This window comes from Diadema antillarum, unplaced genomic scaffold, assembly GCF_040938485.1.
Source record: "Diadema antillarum isolate AM-2024a unplaced genomic scaffold, OU_Dant_1.0 scf00000182, whole genome shotgun sequence".
In the NCBI taxonomy this organism is placed as follows: Eukaryota; Metazoa; Echinodermata; class Echinoidea; order Diadematoida; family Diadematidae; genus Diadema; species Diadema antillarum.
The window spans coordinates 74,931-100,051 of NW_027271071.1; the positions used below are offsets into that span (position 1 = coordinate 74,931).

General features: G+C 40.4%; 2 protein-coding genes and 1 pseudogene across 2 annotated transcripts; all 3 read right to left on the reverse strand.

Annotated features, from left to right (window-relative positions):
- Positions 1–2,450: 2,450 nt before the first annotated feature.
- LOC139723165 (isoaspartyl peptidase/L-asparaginase-like) lies at positions 2,451–14,330 on the reverse strand. The gene is made up of 6 exons (XM_071634425.1): positions 14,144–14,330; positions 6,388–6,530; positions 5,570–5,730; positions 4,843–4,976; positions 4,175–4,288; positions 2,451–2,659 (listed from the first exon to the last, which is right to left on the reverse strand). Exons 1-6 carry the CDS (start codon positions 14,328–14,330, stop codon positions 2,451–2,453), a joined length of 948 nt encoding a protein of 315 aa, XP_071490526.1.
- LOC139723137 (uncharacterized) lies at positions 8,736–10,090 on the reverse strand (annotated as a pseudogene).
- A 4,577-nt stretch (positions 14,331–18,907) lies between the features above and the next one.
- On the reverse strand, positions 18,908–24,906 carry LOC139723166 (isoaspartyl peptidase/L-asparaginase-like). Its single transcript, XM_071634426.1, has 7 exons — positions 24,828–24,906; positions 24,054–24,292; positions 22,761–22,903; positions 21,485–21,645; positions 20,611–20,738; positions 20,068–20,181; positions 18,908–19,116 (listed from the first exon to the last, which is right to left on the reverse strand). The coding sequence occupies exons 2-7, from the start codon at positions 24,268–24,270 to the stop codon at positions 18,908–18,910; spliced, it is 972 nt and encodes a 323-aa protein (XP_071490527.1). The 5' UTR covers positions 24,271–24,292; positions 24,828–24,906.
- Positions 24,907–25,121: the final 215 nt, after the last annotated feature.

The following is a 25,121-nucleotide window of genomic DNA, read 5'->3' on the forward strand; positions in this document are numbered from 1 at the left end:
AACAAAAGCGGAATCTCATATTCCGGTTGATAACTCATTGATACATATCGATACATACAAGTAAGTAGTATGACATATACCCTTTAATCGGAGTAATTATTCGTTTTCACAGGAGCTTCATTGAACGTGACATAGGAACTTATAAGCAAAAGCATGGGGGGGGGGGGCAAGGATATTTGACAACTGTGCATGCTATATGAAGGACACAGCTTTGTGCGAAGAAGACAGCATATAAAGTATATACTATGATGATTCCAAAGCGGAAGTTGACACTTCATAAGTTGATAACACAATAGAATGGAAACTGCGATTTTCCAGTCCATGAATCTCTGGCGTGTCAATAGCCTAAACACCTCTGCTCGAAAATTCGTTCATACATAAAGATCGCCAGCTAGTGATTACTGCTCTTTATGCTTGCTGTCAGAGCGATACATAATAGGGCCTTCACGATATTCATGTTCACATCGTATCTTAAGTGAGCTGTCATACGATATCTCTATATCATACAGTCAAACCTGCCTTAGCGGCCACCTGTCTATAGCGGCCATTGAAAAATCCCCGAGAGAAAAACCCTGTTAAAGACCCTGTGTATAGTGGCCACCTGCCTATCGCGACAAGTGGGTGCATCCTTGCCTGGATCCACCAAAGTATAAAGACACAGATGGACCGACCGAGGCCTAGACTTTGTGATATAGACGTACAGTGCGATGTTTGTGATGATTGAATGTTATCATGTTCTATGATTCCCCCACACTACATTCTTTAAGTCTTGTTTACATAGGCCTATAGTTTCATGCACCTTCGAGCAATATAGGCCTACATCATTCCCATTCACTTTCACAGTAAAATTAACAAAATATTCTGTTGTGGAAACTCCAAAAGTCAAACGAAAATGAAAATGATTGCAATCAAATTGAACTGATATGTATTTTGTCCAATGCCGGAGGGACGATTTTCAATATTTCTGATGCATCAGTGCCCTAGAAGTCCCAGAGTTTGAAAAGAGAGAGAGAGAGAGAGAGAGAGAGAGGACCAAGCACGTGGGGGCGCTGTTTCTATTTGCATTTTGTCTTCGAAAGGGCGACATGGAGAAAATCGTAAAATTTGTAAGTTGCTTTAAATCTTTAATCCAGTATTTTTCCATTCAAAGATAATCCATGACATAACATACTTCCTCGAAGGCAACAATATAACAGGCATTACTTCATGTATTCGACAAAATACTGTAGTTCATAGCGAGTGGTGTTTGCATGAGTGGACTGAAAAAAAGACAAACAAGAAGTATTTTGATTTTATTTTCGAAGAAGATTTTGCAAACAAGGACTTCTTCCTCTCAGTCCCTCATAGAGCTGACAAAGTCAAAAAAAAAAAACACAGCTGACAATATCATAGCGAGATAAAAAAATGAGTGGGTATCTTCTTTATGTATTATACGACACTGTTATCCAGTAATTGCTGGATTATTCTTACAAGAATCTTGTGTCTAGACGTTTGCTGTTATCTAATATTGCAACACTGCCTGACTAGAACAGACAACTACAAGACTCCCAGTAAATACTATTTGTCAAGTTTTTTTGTTAGAATAATTCGTTGTCTTATTAAGAATTACCCACGATGTTCCTTTTTATACATGTTGTTTTGTTCTTATTTGTTTGCTGCTTTTGTTGTTTTTAAGGATAAGAGAGTGAGGGTGATATTTTCAAAACTATGAGTGTAAAATTCATATGGAGTGCATTTACATTATTCCTGCGTATACAACACTCATACACAAATACACAATTCACGCATACATACACACACACACACATACACACACGCACACGCATATACAAACACACACAGCTCACTAATATCAGGATAAGAATATAAGCAGAAGTTATGAAATATAGATTTGTCTTTATTCAATGCATTAACCAACTGACCAAGTACTGCGAATCATACTGCTATGGCCGCTACAAAGTGGGTTGTTGCACTGCATGTTAAAAAGTGAATAAAACTGTGGTTGACCAGATCAAACCAAACCAATTTGTGTTCATGATATCTGTCATATAACTCTGTCAACATATTATCATAATCGTGAAAGTCTCCTGAGTATTCTTGGGGTGGTGAAAATAGTGAGGAAAATCCAACCACCCTGAGGGGTAGTACTTCCAAAGAATAGGGGGAACTGATCTGTCTTTCATGTTTCTAATGAGTTCATCTTGACTCAGCCCCCCTCCCCCCCCCCCACCCCGCCCCCCCCCCCCCCCAAAAAAAAAAAAACAGTTGCAGCGAAAATTTACACAAAGTCAATTTGAAAGCTAGAAGTAAAACAGAAGTTATGGAAAGTTACTGAAAGTTACACATAGTCGAAACTGAAATGGCAAGACACCATGAGAACCACTACAATTTCAGATCTTTACAAATTATCTGAAGTGACAAGACATTATGAAAACTGCCGGGTTTCCATGTCAGGCAATCTTCCCGCCATCGTGATCGTCTCCGGGATCCACTCCATATCTCACAGAGTTGTCCTTGGCGAAAGCCCAGGCCATACGCTGCGAACTGAAGCTTCTTGCAAGGTCTCCCGACGAACTGAGCACTATGGCCCCTCCTGCTCCACCCACCCGTCGATGCATGAAGCCAACCGCTTTGTCTGCCGCTTCTTGGGCTGATAGTCCTGCATGGAAAACAGGAAAATATTTCCAAAGTTTTCCTGACTTTGCACCAAAGAACATCGTCAATCTTGCTCACGTAGTGTCATGTCAAAATGTATCCTAAAAACTGTCATGTTTAAAATGAGTGAGGAGAATTTCTTAGATGACAGCAATTTCACATTGCTGGCACATCATTACTTCAGATTCTGAACGTTTTTGATTGGGTTTTATCCACGGCAGTCTCAAAAACAACGCCTGTGCTTGCTTTGCCGCTTGGTGGCGACACCCCGAGAATTTGCACGCCCGAAAAAAAAAGAATAATAATATTAAAATAAAATTCTCGGGGTATCGCCACCAAGCGGCAAAGAAAGCACAGGCGTTGTGTGCGAGACTGCCGTGTGCGGTATACAGGGAGGATAAAACCCAATCAAAAACGTTCAGAATCTGAACTTATCGCACATCATAAGCCCTAGCCTCATCTGACGTAAAGACATATCATAACTATTATCACTGTAATCACTGTCCTAATCACGCTCTGACTTTTGGAGATGTGTTGCCATATTTCAGACCTCTACAGACCTGGCCTTTGAAAACAATTTCCCTCTCAGAGTTATACAACAGAACAGTATTTCATAGAACATCTCTCTGTTTCTCACTGCCAGCAGTGCTACAAATGGAGTGTAATACCAGCTGCTAAATGTGGGATCCCAGGCAGAACCTGCACCAACATTGCAAACTTTTCTTCTTTCCTTCAAGGATCTTCACAGATTTAGCTGAAAATAGAAATTGACTGCATAAATGCATATTCATTGATCAGAAAGCCTTTGTAATCCCTCTTACAAATATTTTTATCAAACATGCAGATAACCCCTGCACGAAATTCAGTCTGCTAAATGTTGTTGATGTGCTAACGAGGACCTCACGATAAATACGTGGATACAGTGAATGCATCAATCCGAGTTTAACACATCAGTGAAATTCAATCTCACTCTTTAGCTACCTCCTCTAATCGAAGTTCACTTTTTCGACACATAGTATGCATATGCAGGAACTTTTAACCCTGAATTTCGACATATTTTCTGAGAAAAGGCATGTTTCATTAATTCGGTTACATCCAGGCGTTAGGGTCTATTATGTTACAGGTTATAAGATCATCATTAATACTGAAAATGACAAGAAGGAAAATTGGAAAGTACAGTAAGTTTGCTTTAAAAATTAAGCGAACTGATTACTAAAGGACATAAACACCCCCTTCCGTCGGGTCACATATCCATTTTACCTCTCAGGCCCCAATAGTTTGAAAAATGCTTTTCTGCATTAGTTTGTATACTACTCCTATACCACTGGCAAGTTTAGCTTACAATTTTACTATGGTTTACAACATTAACATATCCGAAACTTTAATCAGGCAGTTAATCAATAATCTTCAGAAGTTTCCACCACGGACAACGTTATAACCTGTGGTATATTTTGCTCTCGACATTCTCATCTCTTTTTTTTTTTCTGACAAAGCTAAAAGTTCTGACACATGGACGTACCTTGATGCTCCATGTAGGAGAGAACTGTCTTGGATAGGTTGACTTTCATGATAGCCTCACCATGACCAGTTGTCGATACAGCGCCATATGCATTGTCACAGTAGGCCCCACTGCCTGTAAAATATTAACCAAAATCACACAAGAAACATTCAAAAGGACGAGATATATTAAAATGCAACAACAGCATGAACATTATATTTCAAATGAACATGTACTGCACTACTGTATACGCGGTACTTGTTGCTTTGCTGATATTTTTTCCCACGAATTTTGCAAGTAGACTGACCCCCCCCCCCCCCCGTGCCACAAATACACTGTCATCTCCAAATTATTTCCCATCAATTTTTCTCCTGAAAAAAAAACAACAACCCTCATTCCATCACAGTGGATCTAAATATTAATTCCAAAAGCGTCATACAAGCCCATTTACAAAATGAAATACTTGGTATGGCAAGTGACAGCATATTTCTCAACACTTTTACTGTAAAAAGTGAGATTAATGGCAACATTATTGACATAAAAATAGTAGATAGTAAAATCTAGCATCAACTCGTTCTGTGACTACAATTCTGAATCTTTTATGCACTGCACACTGCACCTAAGTTGCAACTGTGCAACATGAACACACACATAATGTGGTATTTGAATAGTTTAAGGTTAATACTTACCAATAACGGGTGTGTCTCCGACGCGACCAGCAAGCTTTCCTGTAATACCACCTGTTGACGTACCACACGCCACATTCCCCCACTTGTCAATAGCCACTGATCCGACCGTCTCGTGCTCGTGACCAAAGTCTGCTCTGTGAGGGAAAATACTCAGGCTATATGAGAGAAAAACTTTGTCTGATCATGGACCTACATTAATTTTGTTGTAGGTCCATGGTCTAATAGCACAAGGGTCAACGTGCGCGTACACTGACGATACCAACATACATTTGATGGAAAAGCACCACGGGCGGTATAAAAGAGAAAGAGGATAGATTTAGCATGAAATGCTGAAGAATTTGGTGAAGTGTGTTTATAGTGATGCAATTCCTGTTTTAACAAAGCCTCACACGGATGAAGAACTGAAAACACATTCACATCGATCTGGACTTTTATCATCGGGAAGATCCTAGCAGACAGCACACTTCTCAGTGAAGTTCAATTGAAGTCCAACAAACCCAAAGAGAAATTTGCTCTGTAAATGGTGCACACCTTCCGCTGATTGCAAAAGACAACTACTCATTACTAACTCTTCCAACACGCTGCAATCAATTTCGATTAATAAACTGCACTAATTGTGCTTTTTTATCATACTCAATTGAATCTTCAACAAGTCTATGTAATTTTACAACTTATTCATGATGTATGATAAAGTCAACAAGAAAAATGAGATACAAGTATTCCCAACCTATTTGTGTAGGAAACTTTAACATTCTTGTTGAATTCGCGATATTCCTCCCATTCTTTCCTCGCCATCTCAGTCACCAGTTCGCTCGGATCTACTTCATCAATTCCCATCTCCTTGGCGAATTGGTTGGCACCTTTTCCAGCAAGCAACAGATGATCTGTCTGAAGAAAAAAAAATGAACAAGAATTCTTAACAATGGATGATGTTCTTCTCTTCTTAAACAATCATTTAAAAGTTACTACCATTAATGACACAGAGGGACACGGTCGTTGTCTTCACACTTACAATTTGTGGTTATGAAAATTCGGCCTTTTATTTAAAGAGTTGAACACATAGTACTATCACCACTATATTGAAATATATATATATATATATATATATATATATATATATATAAAATATATGCAAATATATTGAATATATTTCTCTCATAAATCTGACTACTACGTGTGTGCTACATGGAAATTCAAAGAGTTCCTTTAAAGGTCCTATCTACCTTTGGGAGCAGTGATTTTTTAAAAAAATGTTCAAAATATTGCTTTTGATGCATACGTGTAGGTCAGTTGTATCACAAAACATCCTACCATGTAAAATTTTTTGCAATGAAGCCTAGAAAATACGGAAATATCATTATTTTTCTCATCAACTATTCTGGTTCAAATTTTTACATTGGTTAAATGTTTCTATCCCTAGCTCACATTTTAGAACTATTTTGAAGCGCTAAGGGTGGGTTTTTGTTTTATCTGCAAATGGTAAATCATGCCTTTAATTTTTTGTATCGCTTTTGAGGGAACAAGGTTCCTAAGAAGACAGCTTACTCTTTCCATGACCTTCCTGGCCAGTGAGATAGGATTCTTGATGTTCTGCACACAGGTCACTGCTCCTGACCTTAGCTCTTTGCCTTCCATGATGATGGCATCCAACTCGACCTCACCGTCATAGTTTAGATCCGCTCCAACCCCTAGGAGGAAGTAATTGCTGGATAGATGTGTAAGTGATATACCGCAAGGGGTTTTTCCTTTACTCAGTTCACAGTTTCCTCACGCCTATTAAAACAACCTTGGATACCCAAAATGTATATTATAGACCCCTATCAGGATGACAGCTACCTATCCCATGTTTGCACTTCCTGAACTCAAATTTCAGACTCCTCATTCCTTAAAGGGGATGGCTAATAACTGATCAGTGGGAATCAGTGGGAATGCATGGCTGGGGGATGATTGTTCCAATCCTTTTGGGATTCAGAGTACATTATAATGTTATATCTATTGTTGTGTGAAAATTATTTGCTTCAGAACGATTTCATAATCTCACTATATTCAAGTAATGTGCAGTTTAATGTTTCCAGGTTAACATGCCTGTACAGTGACGGGGCGATCGTTAACGGGCCGTTAACGATCGCCCCGTCACTGTACAGGCACGCTAACCTGGAAACATTAAACTGCACATTACTTGAATATAGTGAGACCATTCTGAAGCAAATAATTTTCGCACAACAATAGATCGCACAACAATAGATATATAATGTACTCTTAAATGAATCCCACAAGGATTGGAACAATCATCCCCCAGCATTCCCACTGATTCCCACTGATCAGTTACTACCCATCCCCTTTAAAAAAAAATCTAACCGTCCACAACTTGAAACAAAGGATTCTACAGACAGAAGTTAATTACTATGTACTGACTTGATAGCATTCAGGTTGTCCATTCTATTTTTAATAAATGCAACCCAGCCTGTGAACATAAAAACATGCACGGCCCTAAAACACAAAAGACCTGCATAGATTTTTCTTGTAGCAAAAAAAAAGCTGCTGAAAACTGCTTATCCAATGAAGGCGAGCCAATGAAGTAAAATGGAGTCAAAAGGGGCCTGAGCTTTCGATCCTAGCAGAATCTTCGTCAGAGGCAAAATGACAAACAGGCAGGGAAAGCAATCACATATAAGGACTTCACACAACAAGAACAGACAGGGACAGGCTGGGTACACAAAACAAAGAAAACAAAGGAGAGGGTGGGAAGTCATGGGCAAGGAGCCCAACAGGTAAAGGGAGGGGGATTAGAGCGAGCAGGAGGGTGGACAGACAAAAGGCAGAGGAGAGCGGACAGACAAAAGGCGGAGGAGGGTCAGTAATGATCATGAGGATCAAGGAGGCAACCATTGAAGGAAAGGATGAATAGGGAGGCAACATCAAAGAAGATAAGGAAGGATATGGAAAGGGAAAGAGTGAAAAAAGCAACAGCAAGGGAAGGGGGGGGGGGGGGCTGAACAAACAGGGAGCCCTGAAGGTGTACCAGGAGGAGGCAACAAAAGGAAGTAATCAAACATATCAAAGTATATACACATATAGTAATGGCAAAAGTGACAATGGAATAACAGTAATGAAAAAAATAATATATATATATATATATATATATATATATATATATACAGATAGATAGATAAAAGAAATAAAATAAAGCACATGTGAAAACTGTATACATGTATGTAGATAAGCAGGCAGGGCAAAATAAGCACAAGTATGTATAAACAAACAAACCTAGTGTGTGTATGTGTAGGCGGAAAAGGCTGTATAAAAAAAAAAAAACTCGGGCTATAGGAAGGAATAAATTGGGGAAAAAAGGGATCTGCAAATGAAAAAAGCGCAATGAAAGAACAAAATGAAATTAAAAAATGAAAAAGAGAAAAATAATAATGGTGGTAATAATAATGAAAAAATAAAGGTGGTTAGTCATTTCCCTCCTGGATGTTGAGGCCATGGGGTTGGATGGTGTGAAGTCGTTTCATCCAGAGCTTCTCTCTGCTGGTTCTGACTGTGTCTGGACGAGTGCCTAAAGATTCAATGCCCTGTAGAGTCATATCAGTGATGGAATGATCGGGTAGATTGAAATGGTGGCCCACTGGAGTGTCGAGCTTGGCTGTGTTGACAGTAGATCTGTGTCCATAGAAGCGTCTTTTGAGTGTAGTCTTGGTTTCCCCAACATACTGGATTCTACAAACTCTGCAAGTGATGAGATACACAACATTAGTGGTAGTACAAGTGATGTTTCCCTTTGTGTGGTGAGAGAGGCCGGTAGAGTTGCTGGTGAAAGAGTCACTCTCATGGATGTGTATGCTACAAATGATGCACCTACTGGCTGGACATTTGAATGTGCCATGCTGTAAAGGAGAAGAATTGTCAGTGAGGGAGGGTACTTCAGCACGGACGATGAGATCCTTAAGGTTGTGGGGGCGTCGGTATGCCAGGATGGGAGTATCTGGGACGGCCTGTAAGAGACGATCAGAGGTGTGAAGGATATGGTGATTATCACGAAGGATATTGTGGAGAGAGGGTAGATTGGGATGGAAAGTGGTCACAAGGGGTATTCTGTCAGTGATGTCCTGCTTGTTGGTTTTCGGTTTGAGAACTTCAGATCTGGGGAGAGAACGAACTTTGTTGATGGCTTGTTGAATTCTCCTGGTACCATAGCCCCTGGCTGCGAGATGTCTCTTCAGGTTCCTGGCATGGAAAGAAAACTCAGAATCCTCAGAGCAGATACGGCGAAGTCTGAGGGCTTGACTGTAAGGGATACTGGTTTTGCAGTGGCGGGGGTGGCAGCTGGCTGAGTGGAGGTACTGATGGGTGTCTGTGGGTTTAGTGTAGAGAGTGGTGGTGACATGGTTAGACTCCTTCCTAACGGTGACATCGAGGAAGTTGGTCTTTTCTTGGGAGAAATCAGAAGTGAATTTGATGGTTCTGTGGAAAGAATTGATGTGGTCAATGAAAGTATGGAGGCTTTCTTCCTCCCTGGTCCAGATGAAGAAAATGTCATCGATGTAGCGCCACCAGATCCATGGACGACAGGGGGCTGAATCTAACATCTGCTGCTCTAGCTTGGTCATGAAGAGACAGGCGAAGGAGGGAGCCATCCTGGTACCCATAGCTGTGCCAGATACCTGTAAGTAGTGCTTGTCCATGAATGTGAAGTTGTTTTTCGTCAGTACATGTGACATGAGGGATTTGATGTCAGATATGGGGGGTTGGAATGGCCGCTGCAAGTCAAAGCCTCACAGGAGGCTAGAATACCTTCATCGTGGGGAATATTGGTGTAGAGAGAGGAGACGTCGAAAGTACCGATGATTGCTGTCTCGGGTATCTGGTCCTTGATGTCATCGAGTTTCCTGAGAAAGTCTGGTGTGTCATGAATGTAGGAGGGTGCGAGTGAGACAAGAGGTTTAATGTGGTGATCAACAAAGAGGGAGATGTTCTCTGTTGGGGAACCATTTCCAGAGAGGATGGGACGACCGGGATTGCCAGGTTTGTGGATCTTGGGGAGGAGATAGAATCGGGCAGGTTTGGCATTAACAGGGGAGAGAAATTTGTGAGCCTTCTTGGTGAGGTGTTCATGTTCCTTCATGTCATCGAGTGTCGACTGGATCTGTTGGGAGAAATTATCGGTGGGATCAAAGTCAAGAAGTGTGTAGTGGGAAGGATTGCGGAGATGTTTCATGGCTTCATCGATGTACTGCTGGCGGTCCATTACTACAACAGCTGATCCTTTGTCTGCGGGCTTGATGATGATGTCAGGCCTGTTTTTGAGAGATGAGAGAGCCTGGCGTTCTTCCTTTGGGAGATTGTCATGTGATGCAATGTCGAGCGTATCTGCGGAGTGGACTTGAGATGAGACAGCTTCGATGTACGTTTCCAGGGAGGGAACTCTGTTCTTGGGGGGAATCCATGAGCTTTTAGGATGAAAGGGCTCAGGAGCAGAAGGGGGTTCATCGAGAAAAAACTCTTTGAGGCGTAACCTGCGGTAGAAAGTAGAGAGGTCTTGGCTGAGTGCTATCTGATCGACCTTGGGTGGAGTGGGGCAAAACTTGAGACCTTTTGTGAGAAGAGACGTTTCTGCTTGAGATAGGGGAGAAGAAGAGAGGTTAACGACAGAAGTGGAGGATGCATCAGTGGATGTGGTGTGTCGCCTGAATCTGTTGGACCTTTGACGTTTCTTCGTGAAGTTGCCTATTTTCTTGTTCCTGCGAGCAGTGAGGTCAGACATATGTTTTGAGAGACAAGATTCAATTTCATCATTGTATTTGAGCCACTGGGTGTCGGTGCAGCAAGAGCGAAGTTCAGTCTCCAGTCTGTCGATGTCAGCTGAAAAGGAAGTGAGAGAGGCAGCACACTGTTCGGAGAGAATGTTAATCAAACGGATGGAAGCTCCATGTAGAGTCTGGTTCCAGCGTTTCCGTAGTTCAGGCGAGAGTGTTCCAAGAGCTGGAGTGCAGTGGAGTTGGAGACCTGTGGGTATCATGCGGTTGAGGGAGTAGAATCTGTAATTATCCTGGTGAAATGAGAATCTGAGGGCCTTGAGCTTGGTTTTCCTCAGTTGATGAAAAAGAGATAGATGGTTAGCCATGGTAAGATTGGGACAGAGAAGAACAATGATAGCCAAACAAGGGAAGGAGAAATACATAGCCTGTCAGAATTGAGGGAAATTCAAAAAGGGGAGCAAGATTGACCTGTAAGGCGGATAAATCAAAGGGAAAAGGGTAAGTACAGTCGGTCAATGTACAGCTAGGCCAACCTGTGCTAAGCAGAAAAGTGAGTGAAGAGAAATGATAAAGGGCAATGAGACAAGCTCAGAGATAAAGGCACGGAACTGAAGAGAAAAGTACCAGGAACGGAGACAAACACCTGAAAAGAAAGTAACAAATACGATACAAACAAACAAATATAACACTGTGGAAACAAAGATACTACAAGTCGAGAAGTGGGAGGGAAACAGGGCAAGGAAGGAGACTGAACTGGAACAAAGCAATAAAACAATTAAAACAGAACAGAGAAGACAAAGAGGATAAGGAGGATCACGTGGGCGTGATGCAACAGCAGAAAAGGAACTAAATGTAGCAAAAAAAAGCTGCTGAAAACTGCTTATCCAATGAAGGCGAGCCAATGAAGTAAAATGGAGTCAAAAGGGGCCTGAGCTTTCGATCCTAGCAGAATCTTCGTCAGAGGCAAAATGACAAACAGGCAGGGAAAGCAATCACATATAAGGACTTCACACAACAAGAACAGACAGGGACAGGCTGGGTACACAAAACAAAGAAAACAAAGGAGAGGGTGGGAAGTCATGGGCAAGGAGCCCAACAGGTAAAGGGAGGGGGATTAGAGCGAGCAGGAGGGTGGACAGACAAAAGGCAGAGGAGAGCGGACAGACAAAAGGCGGAGGAGGGTCAGTAATGATCATGAGGATCAGATTTTTCTTAATACCGGTACATGTTCAAAAGCTACTTATAATCCCTCTGTGACCACAACTCACCCGAACGATCCATGAAATGGTATAATATAGAGGCAACTTCACGAACAATACAAGCACTTCAGTCACTATCTTTTTCCTGCAGAAAGTTTACCCAATCAGAAGTTCAATTAAACCAACTTAAAACTATTGCTTTTTCCCACAAAATTGTGATTTAGTATAATCACAGATGCAATCTGACATTTCAGTATTGGAACATACTGTGATAATTTCAATATTTTCCTTAAATCTGTAGTCCGATTAAAACTATTGTATTTCATTGATGTTGGAACATTTTGACTAGAGTATAACTATGCGAAAATAACCCAGAGAAGTTAGCAGTTGCCGCTCTTTTCTTCGTCGAAAACTAAATAAATTGTTGGGAAGTTTAAATTAAAAGGAGGTGTGTGTGGACGTGTAACGTTGTATAAAAGTGAGAAATGTTCGAAAATGGTATACCCACGATTTGCGTACTATCATGGAAAACGGAGGGAAAATGACAAATTGTGTCTCCTGAATTCAATCTTTAATGTAAGGTTACTGGAATTTGAACACAGCTAGAATACCAACGCAGAATAACACCACAACACGATCGAACATTCTTCGTGCTTTTTCTGTTATTTAGGGCTTTGTAAATGTGGCGTCAGCATCAGCATGAATAACAATACTCTGCAAAGTTGTAACATGCATCTGCGTACATGGACTTAATATCATTAAAGCTACACACAATAAAAGAGGATTGATTCATAATGAACAGCAATACCACTATACAAAACCATGTCCGTTGTCATAATCTAGCGACGCAATCGTGTAGGCTGGCGTCACACTGTCCCGAAATTGGCACAGCATGGCCATACGAATATGGAATTTTCGATTCACGTGTTGTTGGCCCCGAACGTGGTAAAAAGCTTATCAATATAGCCAAAGCAAGTACGTTCCTTTTTTAACAGCCTAAGAAACTCCGACGGCGGTTATACGACTTAAGATGTCCTCACGAATAACCTGAAGTTTGTATCACCATCAGGGTCGAATTTAAACATTTCCTTTATGTGTCCATCTTTGCTCAACTTCGGGACAATGTGTGATGCCTCCAGAAAGGGTGGCGTCTCACTGTTTAGTTCCCGAAATTGATACAAGATGGCCATAAGAATGTGGACTTTTCAATTTCGCACGAAGTTGGCCCCGAACTCGATTAAAAGCCGCCAATCAACAGCTGAAGCAAATACGATACCTACAGAAGGTTTTACGATAACACCCGAACCACACTAGAAGGCTTCACGAAGATGTGAATCCTTGTTATAAATGAACCTTCGGGAGATCTTCGGGCTGATTTTTGGCTTGCCAAAGATTTTGCCGCCGCTCACGAAGTCGCTGCCGGATCCTGAGAAACTCCATCGGCGGTCCTACAATGGCTTGATAGGATACTCTCACGAATGACTCGAAGTTTATGCCACCAGAGCCGAATTTGAACATTTCCCTTATCGTGTGTCAATCTTTGCTCAATTTCGGAACAGTGTGACGCCAGCCTAATGAAACCAAACAACATGACGTTGTATACAGATATGTCGATGCTTCCAAAATGTAAAGGATCAGTGTGACGGACAAGCGCAGGGAAGACGATTACGAAGATGCGCATCAGGAAGGCACGCACGATCGGCGATCACGGGAAAGGAGTCAACTGGACGGAGCAGTGACGGGAAGGCCACAACGACGTCGGTGGTGAAAGACACCAAGCAAATGAACTTCGAAACTCGATGCAGCAATTAACGTCAAGTCAAGTGTCCCAAATGGAGTATAGCGTGGAAACAGGGACCAGTGTGAAGTGAATGATGTCCTCTCGTCATCTCACAAGCTCGAGGGTGTCTACACGTCGGGCTGTTACGGTGTTTATACGGTTATTTTGAAGTTATTAAGCCAAGAATAACGTTTATGTTTTACACCTAAAAAGCATTATGAATTGAATTTTCTTCAGTTTTTGTACGCGATCGATGGAAACTTGCGAGGTGATGACATCATTAGTCCACTCACTTGCATATCTATATGTCAACTGTTTAAGAACTGATTTTTTTTTATTAGTCAAACTTCACAATCTTATAGCTTCCGTATCTTTCTTCCAATTTTGATCATTTTTTTCTTTTTTACTGTTGTTATAATACAGTAACTCTTTCGTTTCAGACTAACGTACTTCTAACTGGTTGGGAATTTCCCCTTTAATTACGTGTTGTTAGTAGGCCTTCTCACGTGGTACTTGATACAATGTTGGTAGCAACATCATTATTAGGGGTTATCTTGTCACACCTGCATCAAAGACCGGGTCATCTTCCATCACTCTAATGGCAGCCTCCACAGCATCTAGAGCTGTACCTCCCTCCCTCAGGACACAGTAGCCCGCCCTCGCAGCTCGCTGGACCCCCTGGGAACGGGCTTCCTTCACCTCGTCTGGGATGGCCGAGGCACCCCCGTGGGTAGCGATGGCTGGCTGCATGTTAGGCCCACACTATTCCATTTCCAATGTCTTGAGTCCTTCCGATGAATGATCTATAGAACATAATAATAGGAAAAAAGGAAAGACAGAATTCCTTTTTTTCTTTTACAGAAAATAACTTTTAAAGAAAAGGGTGATTTTGACAACACAAAAACATAGGCGGAAAAGGTTATTTAGTTATTTATTTATTTATTTTTTGGGAGAGGGGGAAACGAGGAATCTATGCTATGAAAACTGGTGCAGTGTGGGCTATAGGCCTGCAGGTATTTTCAGCTACAACACATGCACAAAATTAATGCGTCATATATGTATCACACATATATTATCCCCCTTTAGACAAAGCTGGGGGAGCCCTTCATCAGATAGAGCAAAATTAAACCTTTTGAGTAATACCTCGATCACCTGTAAACATATTAACATGGAATACATGTTCTCAGTAGAGGTTATGATTTTCTTGATTGTTTTTAGCAGCTTTGATCACAAACATCTCGACAAGAATGGATTTAGCTCGTTTTGGGATAAAATTCTACACACACACACACCCTTATATATATATATATATATATACTGTGGCTTAGACCTCTAGTCAAAATCCAATTTATGCCATACCATCAAGCAAACTAATCACATTATGATGACAGCATGTCGACAGTTGAGTGGCTGATGCAAGTATGAAGTCACTATCATTCATTCAGTACAGTGTCACCGTCACTTACCCTGCAGTTTCCCAGTATCCGAATCCGTAACTTACCACCGTCCGTCTAGCCTGTTATAATAGCGTAGTCCCTTTAAATCACACAGACCGAGGGAAGGCGCAGTTCCTGTGACTGCGGGGAAACACACACACACACACACACGCTATAGACCACGCCCACTCGCTCATATATTTTACTAAACTCTGTTTTGTTTTTTCTCGGGTCGCGCGGTTTTCGGGGGTATCCTACGGAAGTGCTAGCTATACACTAGCACGAATTAGGTCTCACAACTCGCTATCGCTAGTTTTCCTGTCTTCCAGGGTAAAACAGGCTGGGTAAGGATGTCAGTTACGGTATCTTAACAATGACTAGCCGTGCTAACGAAATCAAAAATAAAATTCCACTTCATTTAGGAGCCTGCATTATATCATAACAATTTCTTCATGCCGAGTTATGTTCGACTGAAGTTTCCTGGGTTTCGACTAGTGCGAATGACCTTTAAGTTGGCATTGTTAAACAGACTGGGCCAGTACAGGGCGCTCCGGCCGTTACAACTTACACGATTATGATATAACGAAATTTCGTTACAACAAAGTAAAAATTCAGGTCCCAAAATTATCATCTTTAAAGTTTATGGTGCAAAACCCCCTTCGGTTAGAACGATATTTCCGATATGACGAAGGAAGACAGCCGGCCCCGAGGACTTCGTTATAACGGGAGAAGCCTGAATAGCATCATCGCCATCTCTTATGACGGGTATTAGACAGAAAAATCCATCACACCTCTGTTTGGAGGAGTTTTATATCTTTTTTGACGATAAATACAGACTAGTCTTTTGGTCTAGACCAGTATGTGCCAACGAAATATACCTCACTTGTCCTAGCTGAGTCTGGAAGTTAATTTGATCGCACACAATTGTTATATAACTGCCGCTGCAATTGTAAACTCCAAAATATTTCAATACATTTGGAGTTCTTTTTGTTACACTTGGTGAATACGACGGTTTGTCGTGAATTGTGAATATTGTATCCTCCAAGAATACGCATCTTATTTTGATACGTGTTATGGCAATTGGAAGGACCCACTATCTACAAACTCAGCTTTTCAGTGTGACCCCCACTCCCATCTCTAACAATTTCCACTTTGTGTGTCTTCCTTTAAACGTATCTTTTATGTCATTTATGGTTGTTTATACAAGTTGTCATTGCAGATGTAGTTATGTTTGAGATGTAAAGTAATTTTAAATCTGAACTCTATTCTATTGTAGAATGATATTTCACGATTGCCTAATTTTTCCAATGTGGAACGGCTTGGACAAAGATAACAATGGTAATATTTCGACAAGTAATACATTTGTAGCTCGGCTAACGAAAAATGCTCCACCTGTCCCGGCCCAGTTAGAGTTGATGGTTATTCACATTAAAAGTACAATGATTCCCTTCGTCATACTCTTCCTTTGACGAGAAATATGTTCAATTCACATCAAGAAAACCGCTAACACAATGAACAGAAACTCGGGCCAATTACTGAGTATTATTCTCTCACATGTATAAATCCCATTCTATCACGTCCAGCGTCATACCGCCATCTACGACGCAGTCTGAAGAAGCCACCAGTGGGAGGCGAAAGTGGAAGGCGAAGGTACACATTAATTTTCGTGATTGTGAAAGAAGAACATATTTCTATGAAATCCCCAATCAGATGAACCTCATTCAGGATCTTCCTTTCACTATTGGAGAAATGTTCCAGTGTGAATGCCCTTTAGTTTGCCAGTGTAAAACGGCCTGGGCCTGAATGTTAATGGTGCCATCCTGACTTGTACATAATAGCTTTATAGCTACCGAAAGATATCCCACTTGTCCTGGCCCACGGGGGAAAAGGTTTTTCAGTTACATGTAGCACACAAAATGCATGAAGTACATATTGCGGATTCTTATTCCAATAATCATTTTTTTTTTCCTGATGTGAAATGGTCCTAGACAAGATGGCTATACATGTACAGCTATAGTGCCATCTTGACAATCATGGGCTAATGAAAAATATCCTACTTGTCTTGGTCCTTTCATAACGATTACAAGGCGCCAAATAAATATCGACTATTAGTCACTTTCTTGAGATTCATTTGTTGTAATTTGTGTTGACTGTCCCTCGTATGATTCACTTTGGTCGTCCTGTTCAATAGATTTAGTTTGTTTTTTTAGGGAAAAGGATAGGTGACCATATTTTCAAATCTAAGGCAAGTTTGTAAAATTCATTGTGCCTTTACATGAACACTGTACTCTTATCTACTACATGCAGTATCCACCCATCATCATATGCAACCATAGAATGCACCCACGCACGCATGCACACATACGCACATACGCTAACTCAAAATCAGGACAAGAATATAGTACCGTCATAAATTTAAAATATAATTTTACCTTTATTAAGGCAAACTCAAGTACAGTACTGCCAATCATTCTGCTAGCCACTGCAATGTGGCTGCATTTTAAAAAGTGAATAAAAATACAGTATGCCTTACCTAATCAAACCAAGCCATTTTTTCACTCATGATATCCGTCACACAAAACTCTGCCAACATATCATAATTGATTGTGCGAGCATCTCGAGGTGATTCTTGAGGTAGTGGAAATACAATTGTACATGTAGAAGGAAACTCTTCAACCTTTACGGATAGTACTTCTGGAGGAGTAGGGGAAACTGTTCTGCTTTCTGCACTCTCGTGGCTTCATCTTGGCATACTTATTAAAGCTGCATGAGAGAACAGATTCAATCAAAACCTATTTCCTACAGTCAACCTTGCTAAAGTTGACCTCGCATAAGTTGAATAATCGCCTAAGTCAAGGTCTTTTCCAAGTCCTTATCTCTTTATATGTTATTGATTTTAATCCCTTATAAGTCGAATTTTCTCTGAGTCGAAGCTATTTCTTCAGTCCAAATAGATTTGACTTAGGCAAGGTTGACTGTACTTGAATACTTATGCTGGGCCCTGTTTAATCAAGCGGGAGTTATGATTAATTGTGACATCAATAACTCTGTTCCACCTATAATCCATTACAACTTTCAATCAACTATGAGTTTCTGTTTTACAAAGAGACTTATAATTGATTTGAACTTATACATGTAATTGATTGCCATGACTTATAACTGATTAAAACAAAAAACTGTAGGACGAGCCTAGTTTCCAACACTGTCTGCATAAAAGACAATACAATACACACAAAACAAACCAAACACACAACATTAGGGTTGTTTACATTTAACTCTTGTATGCTGCATGCTGCGCTCTGGCTTTGCCATAGCGTAACATTGCAGCCGATGCAGCAGCAAGCCCATGCAGCATGTGTATGTACACTGTAGTACATATCATACGCCGATGTACTGATGAACTTTACGAAGAAGAACCTCCGGAGAAATCTGCTTGATAGCGATAGAATATTCACATGGAAAATCTGACAAAGAGAATTTCTCACAGGGACTGAAGGTGAAAGTCGTGCTGGTTTGTTTACTAAAGAAAATGCTTAAATTTGAGTGAAACACACATAGAACAAACTAAATGCATAATTTTCTGTCATACCTTTAGCTCTATCAGAAGTTGCATTAGCCCCAGAACACCATGTAAAACACCAAAACATTCAATTCATTGAAAAAATCAATAATATATGGTGCATGGATGTAAAATCTGTCCCAACTGAAATAATAAACAGAACAGTTGCAGTAATAAGAGAGCATGAAAGTTACACAAAGTCACTTCAACAAAACAAAAGTAAAATCAAATGGTACGACACCATGAGAACCACTACAATTTCAGATCCTTCCAAATGATCTGAAGTGACAAGACATTATGAAAACTGCAATGGTTGCCACCATGTTGTCATGTCAGGCAATCTTCCCACCATCATGGTCCTCTTTGGGATCCACTCCGTATCTCACTGAGTTATCCTTGGCAAAAGCCCAGGCCATACGCTGCGAGTTGAAGCTCCTCGCAAGGTCCCCCGACGAACTGACGACGATGGCCCCTCCTGCCCCGCCCACCCGCCGATGCATGAAGCCAACCGCTTTGTCTGCCGCTTCTTTAGCTGACAGTCCTGAGAGGAATGGAAAACATTTACTACCTGTTTCTTAATTTGTATCAAAGAATATCAAAGAATATCATCGATACAGCTACATAGTGATATGTCAAATTTTATTTTGAAAATTTTGATATAATGTTTCATGAGGAGATTTCACATGTTGGGCATGTAGAATCAGTGGATGTAATGACACAGCATAACTGCCAATTTTGTGATCACAAACCAAATACAGGGGCGGATCCAGGGAGGACCTCAACCGGCGCACGCCCCCCACTTTATTTTTTGTTGAAACAAAAGAAATAAAAAGAAAAAAAATGGGGGAGGGGTGAGTGCGCCCCCCCCCCCTTTAATTTTGTAAATGTGCCCCCTCTTTACGGAATTCCTGGATCCGCCCCTGCAAATACACATATTGTCATGACTTTTAAAGATTGTTGCCACCTTGCGTAATCTTTATAATTACAGACTGGCTCTTTGAGAACAATTTCCTCATCAGAGGTAAGCTACAGAATAGCAAATCATTCTAATATCTCTCTCTTCCTCTGTGCAATTGCTAAAAAAGAAATCTAATACCAGCTGCTAAATGTGGGCTCTTGTGTAGAAGAACATACATGTATACTGCAAACTCTGTAGATCTTTTCTTCTAAACTTTGATCTTCATTTCTTATGGATTTAACTTTAGAAAGAAAATGGCTGTATTCATCCATGTTTATTGATTTGAAAGCTCTTTGAAGTGCCTCAGCAAGTTATGTTTATCATACAAACATTAAGTTCCTTATGGCAAATGTTAATGAAAATCACACTCAAGTTATGACGTACGATTTTTGTACATTTATCTGACTTCTAAGGCGGCTGGACATTCTTAATGGACTTTCCACGTGTGTATTTGACTTGTGCAAGGCACACTTCACGCAAGATTGACTGGTAACCTGACACTCATGTTTAGGTAGTTCTGAGACATAGACCTACCTAGGTGCTCCATGTAGGAGAGAACTGTCTTGGACAGGTTGACTTTCATGATAGCCTCACCATGCCCGGTAGTCGATACAGCGCCATATGCATTGTCACAGTAGGCCCCACTGCCTGTAATATATTAACCAAAATCACACAAGAACATAATGAGGAGTTATGTCATATGAACCAGGACTGTATTGAAATGTATACATGTATACTCTTTTTCCACAACGATTTCATTACTTTTTTTTTCTGTTCTCTTTTTTGTGCAAATTTTGCCAGCAGATCAGCCTTCAAAATTCAGAATTTGCAAAATGTCACCTCCTGTCACACAATTGCACAGTATACAGTCCCCAAGGTGGGAAATCACAAATTTTTACCTTGAAGAAAAAAAAAAGAAGTTAAATAGTTGTAATTCAGTGAATCAGCAGAAACCAGCATCTTTTGGTTGGCTTGCACGATTCTGATTCTTGATTATACAGAGCTAAATTGCAGCAGTACAAAATGATATCACATCTATGAAACATTTCAAGATTTCATTTGAGGGCTGATACCTACCAATTATGGGTGTGTCTCCGACGCGCCCAACTCGCTTTCCTGTAATACCACCCGTTGACGTACCACACGCCACATTCCCCCACTTGTCAACAGCCACTGACCCGACCGTCTCATGACCAAATTCTGCTCTGTAAGGGAGAAAACATTGCTTTATGAGAAGAGGAAAGGCTTCCGTTTACTGGGTAATAACACAAGAGCCATCTTGTGCCACACTAAAAATACAAAAAGACATTTGGCAATGCATCTTGGATGATTTAACCCTATTCTAACTAGGCTATTTAAGACTGAGTTTTTACAACGGGGGGGGGGGGGGGGGGGGGGGGCAATTTGACGTCGCAAGTTTGGTCTCAAAATATGTGGGAGACTTGAATGAAAAAAGTCTTGAAACGGCGCGGCAAAATCTTTGCCCGTTGCGGAATCGTGGCGCGAAATGTCGAGGGGGGAGTCAATTTAACCCCCCCAGTTAAGATAGGGTTAGATAAAAAAGAATTTAAATTCTGCACAAAATGGGGACTAATTTTGGGAAGAGAAAATCCATTCAACAGGGAAAAAGAACTGAAAGACATTCATATTGGGACTTTTTTGACATATACCAACCTGAAAGGCATTACATTCTCAAGGATGTCCATGTAAAATCAAATACTCTCAGAAGGAACTTGCTCTTCAAAATGTGGCACATCTTTTGATTATCAGAACTGTAACAGGCAACCACTCATCAATGAATCTAAATTGCATTACATGCTCCTTCTCAATTGAACAGCATCATTAATTGAGTGACTGGTATACTCCACTAGATCATCCACAAGTCTATACAATATCACAACTTAGTCACAATGTTTAATTTAGTAAACAAGACAAAGTAAAGATGCCAAACCTATTTGAAAAGAAAACATCAACGTTCTTGTTGAATTTGCGATATTCCTCCCACATTTTCCTTGCCTCCTCAGTAACTAGTTTGCTTGGATCGACTTCATCAATTCCCACCTCCTTGGCGAACTGGTTGGCACCTTTGCCAGCAAGCAACAGATGATCTGTCTGAAGAGAATGATGTGATGTTATATTCTTAACAAAAAATTTCACAAGTAGACGGTGTTATTCACAAATGACAGAGCATTACAATCCTTCACACTTACAATCAGCAGAAACAAAACCTCTTGCCTTTAATATTCATAACTGATTGATGACTTCAACATATAGTATTGTCCATAACATAGTTAGAAGTAGTCTCTGTATTCATTTGAAACTGACAACAAATGCCACCAAATACTAATTAAATAATTTGAAGGAATTCTATCTAAATTAAATTCTGTATTTCAGTTTATGAGGACAATGTACTCAGCCTTTCTAGTCAGCATCTACAGCAATTGAAAAATATACTTCATGCACAAAAACAATAATCCTTTTATTGATGTTTCTGAAGTCGTGACTAACCTGTACAGTCATAAAAAAATATCACTTACAATTAGAGTCAACTGTCATGCTTAAACATCTTATCTATTTATCTATCATTTTTTAATCTCAAACAGCAAAAGTAACCTGTCATCAAACTTTAAAGTTTATGTGCCAGGGACTTTGTATAGCATGTACAATGCTATGAGGTTTTCTGTGCCAACCAGCAAAGCACACAAAGGGTCTAAGTTGCTGCCCTCAAGAAAATCAATTTACACGGGAGAGTTGAATCTCAATGGAAGCTGCCATAAAACCGTGTTCCCTTCTCATATCAGATTTGATCTTATATCAAGGGTCGAGTGCTCTTTTAGGAGTCACATGTCAATATGTTCTCCTGAAACATACCGGTATACACAATCAGATATAAGTTAAGTAAACATACTTCCCTGAAAGTAGGGCACACTTGTTTGAAGTGTTCGTTTTTGATGTCAAAAGTGATCATTACAGTTACCAAGAAAGTGATATAAACATTTAGCCTCTGTGAAACGTGGCAATGTGTAAACAACCACCTTCCCAATGCTCATAGCTTTGATAAACAAATGACAAAGATATTACTCTATAATTTGGACTTCAATTTTAATGTGTTCCAGAGAAATTTAAAGTCTTCTTTACTCTTTTCTAATTATTGTGGGGACAAAACTCCACTAAAAAACTTTTGATTCCCTGAAATACAAAAAGCCTCTTCGCGGACAACAGCTCACTTTTTCCATGACCTTCCTGGCCAGTGAGATAGGATTCTTGATGTTCTGCACACAGGTCACTGCTCCTGACCTCAGCTCTTTGCCTTCCATGATGATGGAATCCAACTCAACCTCACCGTCATAGTTCAACACAGCTCCAGTCCCTACAAGGAACCAAGGCAGGATAATTTTAGGCTGACATTCTAATATAAGAAGGCCTACTCATCTTTACCTAACCCATCAAGGATGGGCTGATTTTGCTACAACATGCATTTCCCATAGACCCCTGCCCGAGTATACTCGGGATACTCGGGACTTGTCCTCAACAGGTTAATTAATTCAGACACAAATTCAAAGTTCAAACTGTACTAACAAAAATATTTAGAAAACATTTTGAATGAATTAATTTTACGTTGGCACGTAGCAGTATCTAGGTGTCTTTTTTTCCCCTAAAGCACAGAGTAACGCAATCAGTGGCGCTAATCATGGACTTTTAAAGCACCATATTATTATCATTATTATCTCAGGCCTATCATTATTTATACATTTCCCCACCCCTAAGACAAAAATCATTGTGCTTGCTTCACATCACAGTTTCTTGACCACCAGACCAATATTATGCAAATAGTATTCACCTACTGTAAAAGTAGATACATGTATTTTCGCGTGACTAATTTTTCGCGCTGGACGAGCTGAGAAGAGTTTCGCGCGTTTTTAATCAGCAGAATCAAGCAGAATCGAGACATCCACTACTGGAACATATGGCAAGCAAAAATATTTGCGTGCTTTCATTTTCGCGCTAGTTTCGGGTTGCGCAAAATGCGCGAAAATTTCAACGCCGCGAAAATTTCCACTTTTACAGTATGTCTCACAAGTAATCAGCAATGCTTGAGTCTCTTTTGGGAATATGGTAACGTAAATGCAATCTGTCACATTGGTATCCAAATTTACAACAGCTGCTGTCACACTGGCAAAACTTCTCGAGTTTAACTGCGAGTAACTCTTTGCAAAGTTTGCTTGCATGTCATCCAACAGGAATTCGACTGGTTACGCGACAAACTTTGCCAAGTTTCAGCTACATGCGTTCTGACTGCACAAACCTTGACAAGAATTATGGGGTTCATTGGGAAGTTTTGCAAGAAGTTTTCAGTAAGTTTGCCTTCATACTAGCAAAACTTTGGGAACTAAAATTTCAAAAAGCTTTGCCAGTGTGACCACAGCTATTAATTTCTTTTTGGCACCTTGCTTCAGTACAGAATAACAAGCAATTATCTTATCATATCAACATCATTATTATGGGTTATCTTGTCACACCTGCATCAAAGACAGGGTCGTCTTCCAGCACTCTGATGGCAGCCTCCACAGCGTCTAGTGCTGTACCTCCGTCCCTCAGGACACAGTAGCCCGCCCTCACAGCTCGCTGGACCCCCTGGGCACTGGCATCCTTCATGTGATCTGGAATGGCCCAGGCACCCCCATGGGTGGCAATGGCTGGCTGAATCTTGGACTCACACTTTTCCATTCTTGACATCTGGAGCCCTCTAGGTAAAGATCTAGAAAAACATAGGAAGGAGGAAAGATAACAAAACTTGAAAGAAAAAATGAAAGCAACATAATTAAAAAGGTTCAATTTGACAACACAAATGAAACAAAGAAAATGGGTGATACAGGCAAAAAAAAAACTGTGTTGTAGAAACTGTTCCAGTATATTCAGCTACTATTCTCAGTTACAACACTTGCACAATGTTCATCTGCTGTATATATTTTTTCATACATCTAATAGATATTCATGTACATATAATTTCAGGATAGCTGAATATAATTGGATTTTATTCTCCTCCCAGTTCAAAGAGGCTGAGGAGGTGTGTCACACATATAACTTGTCTGTACAAGGTTCTGTCAATCTAATTCAAGGCACACCATTATACCCCCTACTGCAAGAAAGGATCTATCATATAGTAGCAATCACATACATGTACAATGTATAATATGACAATTTCTGGAAAAAATTGAATGGGCATTGCAGGTATGGATTTAATTTAGGTGTGAAATTTTAAAATAAAAAGTGTTTTTATTATCACAACTCACCAGTTCCCCAGTTCCAGAATCAGTTACAACTTGCAAAACTCTACCAAAGACCGCACAGTAGTGAACACAGCCTGTTGTGTGTCTGGCCCGTCTTAGTGAACAGCTTCGCGATACACTGACAGTTTGAGGAAGAAAGAGATGGAATAATAAATATTATTTTATTGTGTATTTATAACAATGCTTCCCTAAGACTAAGTTTACAGAATGGATTGGGACTTCCACGAAGAGCTTATCACAATGTTGATTTAGTCCGACCTGTTACGACTTGCTGTGCAGCAACAGGGATGTGTAGAG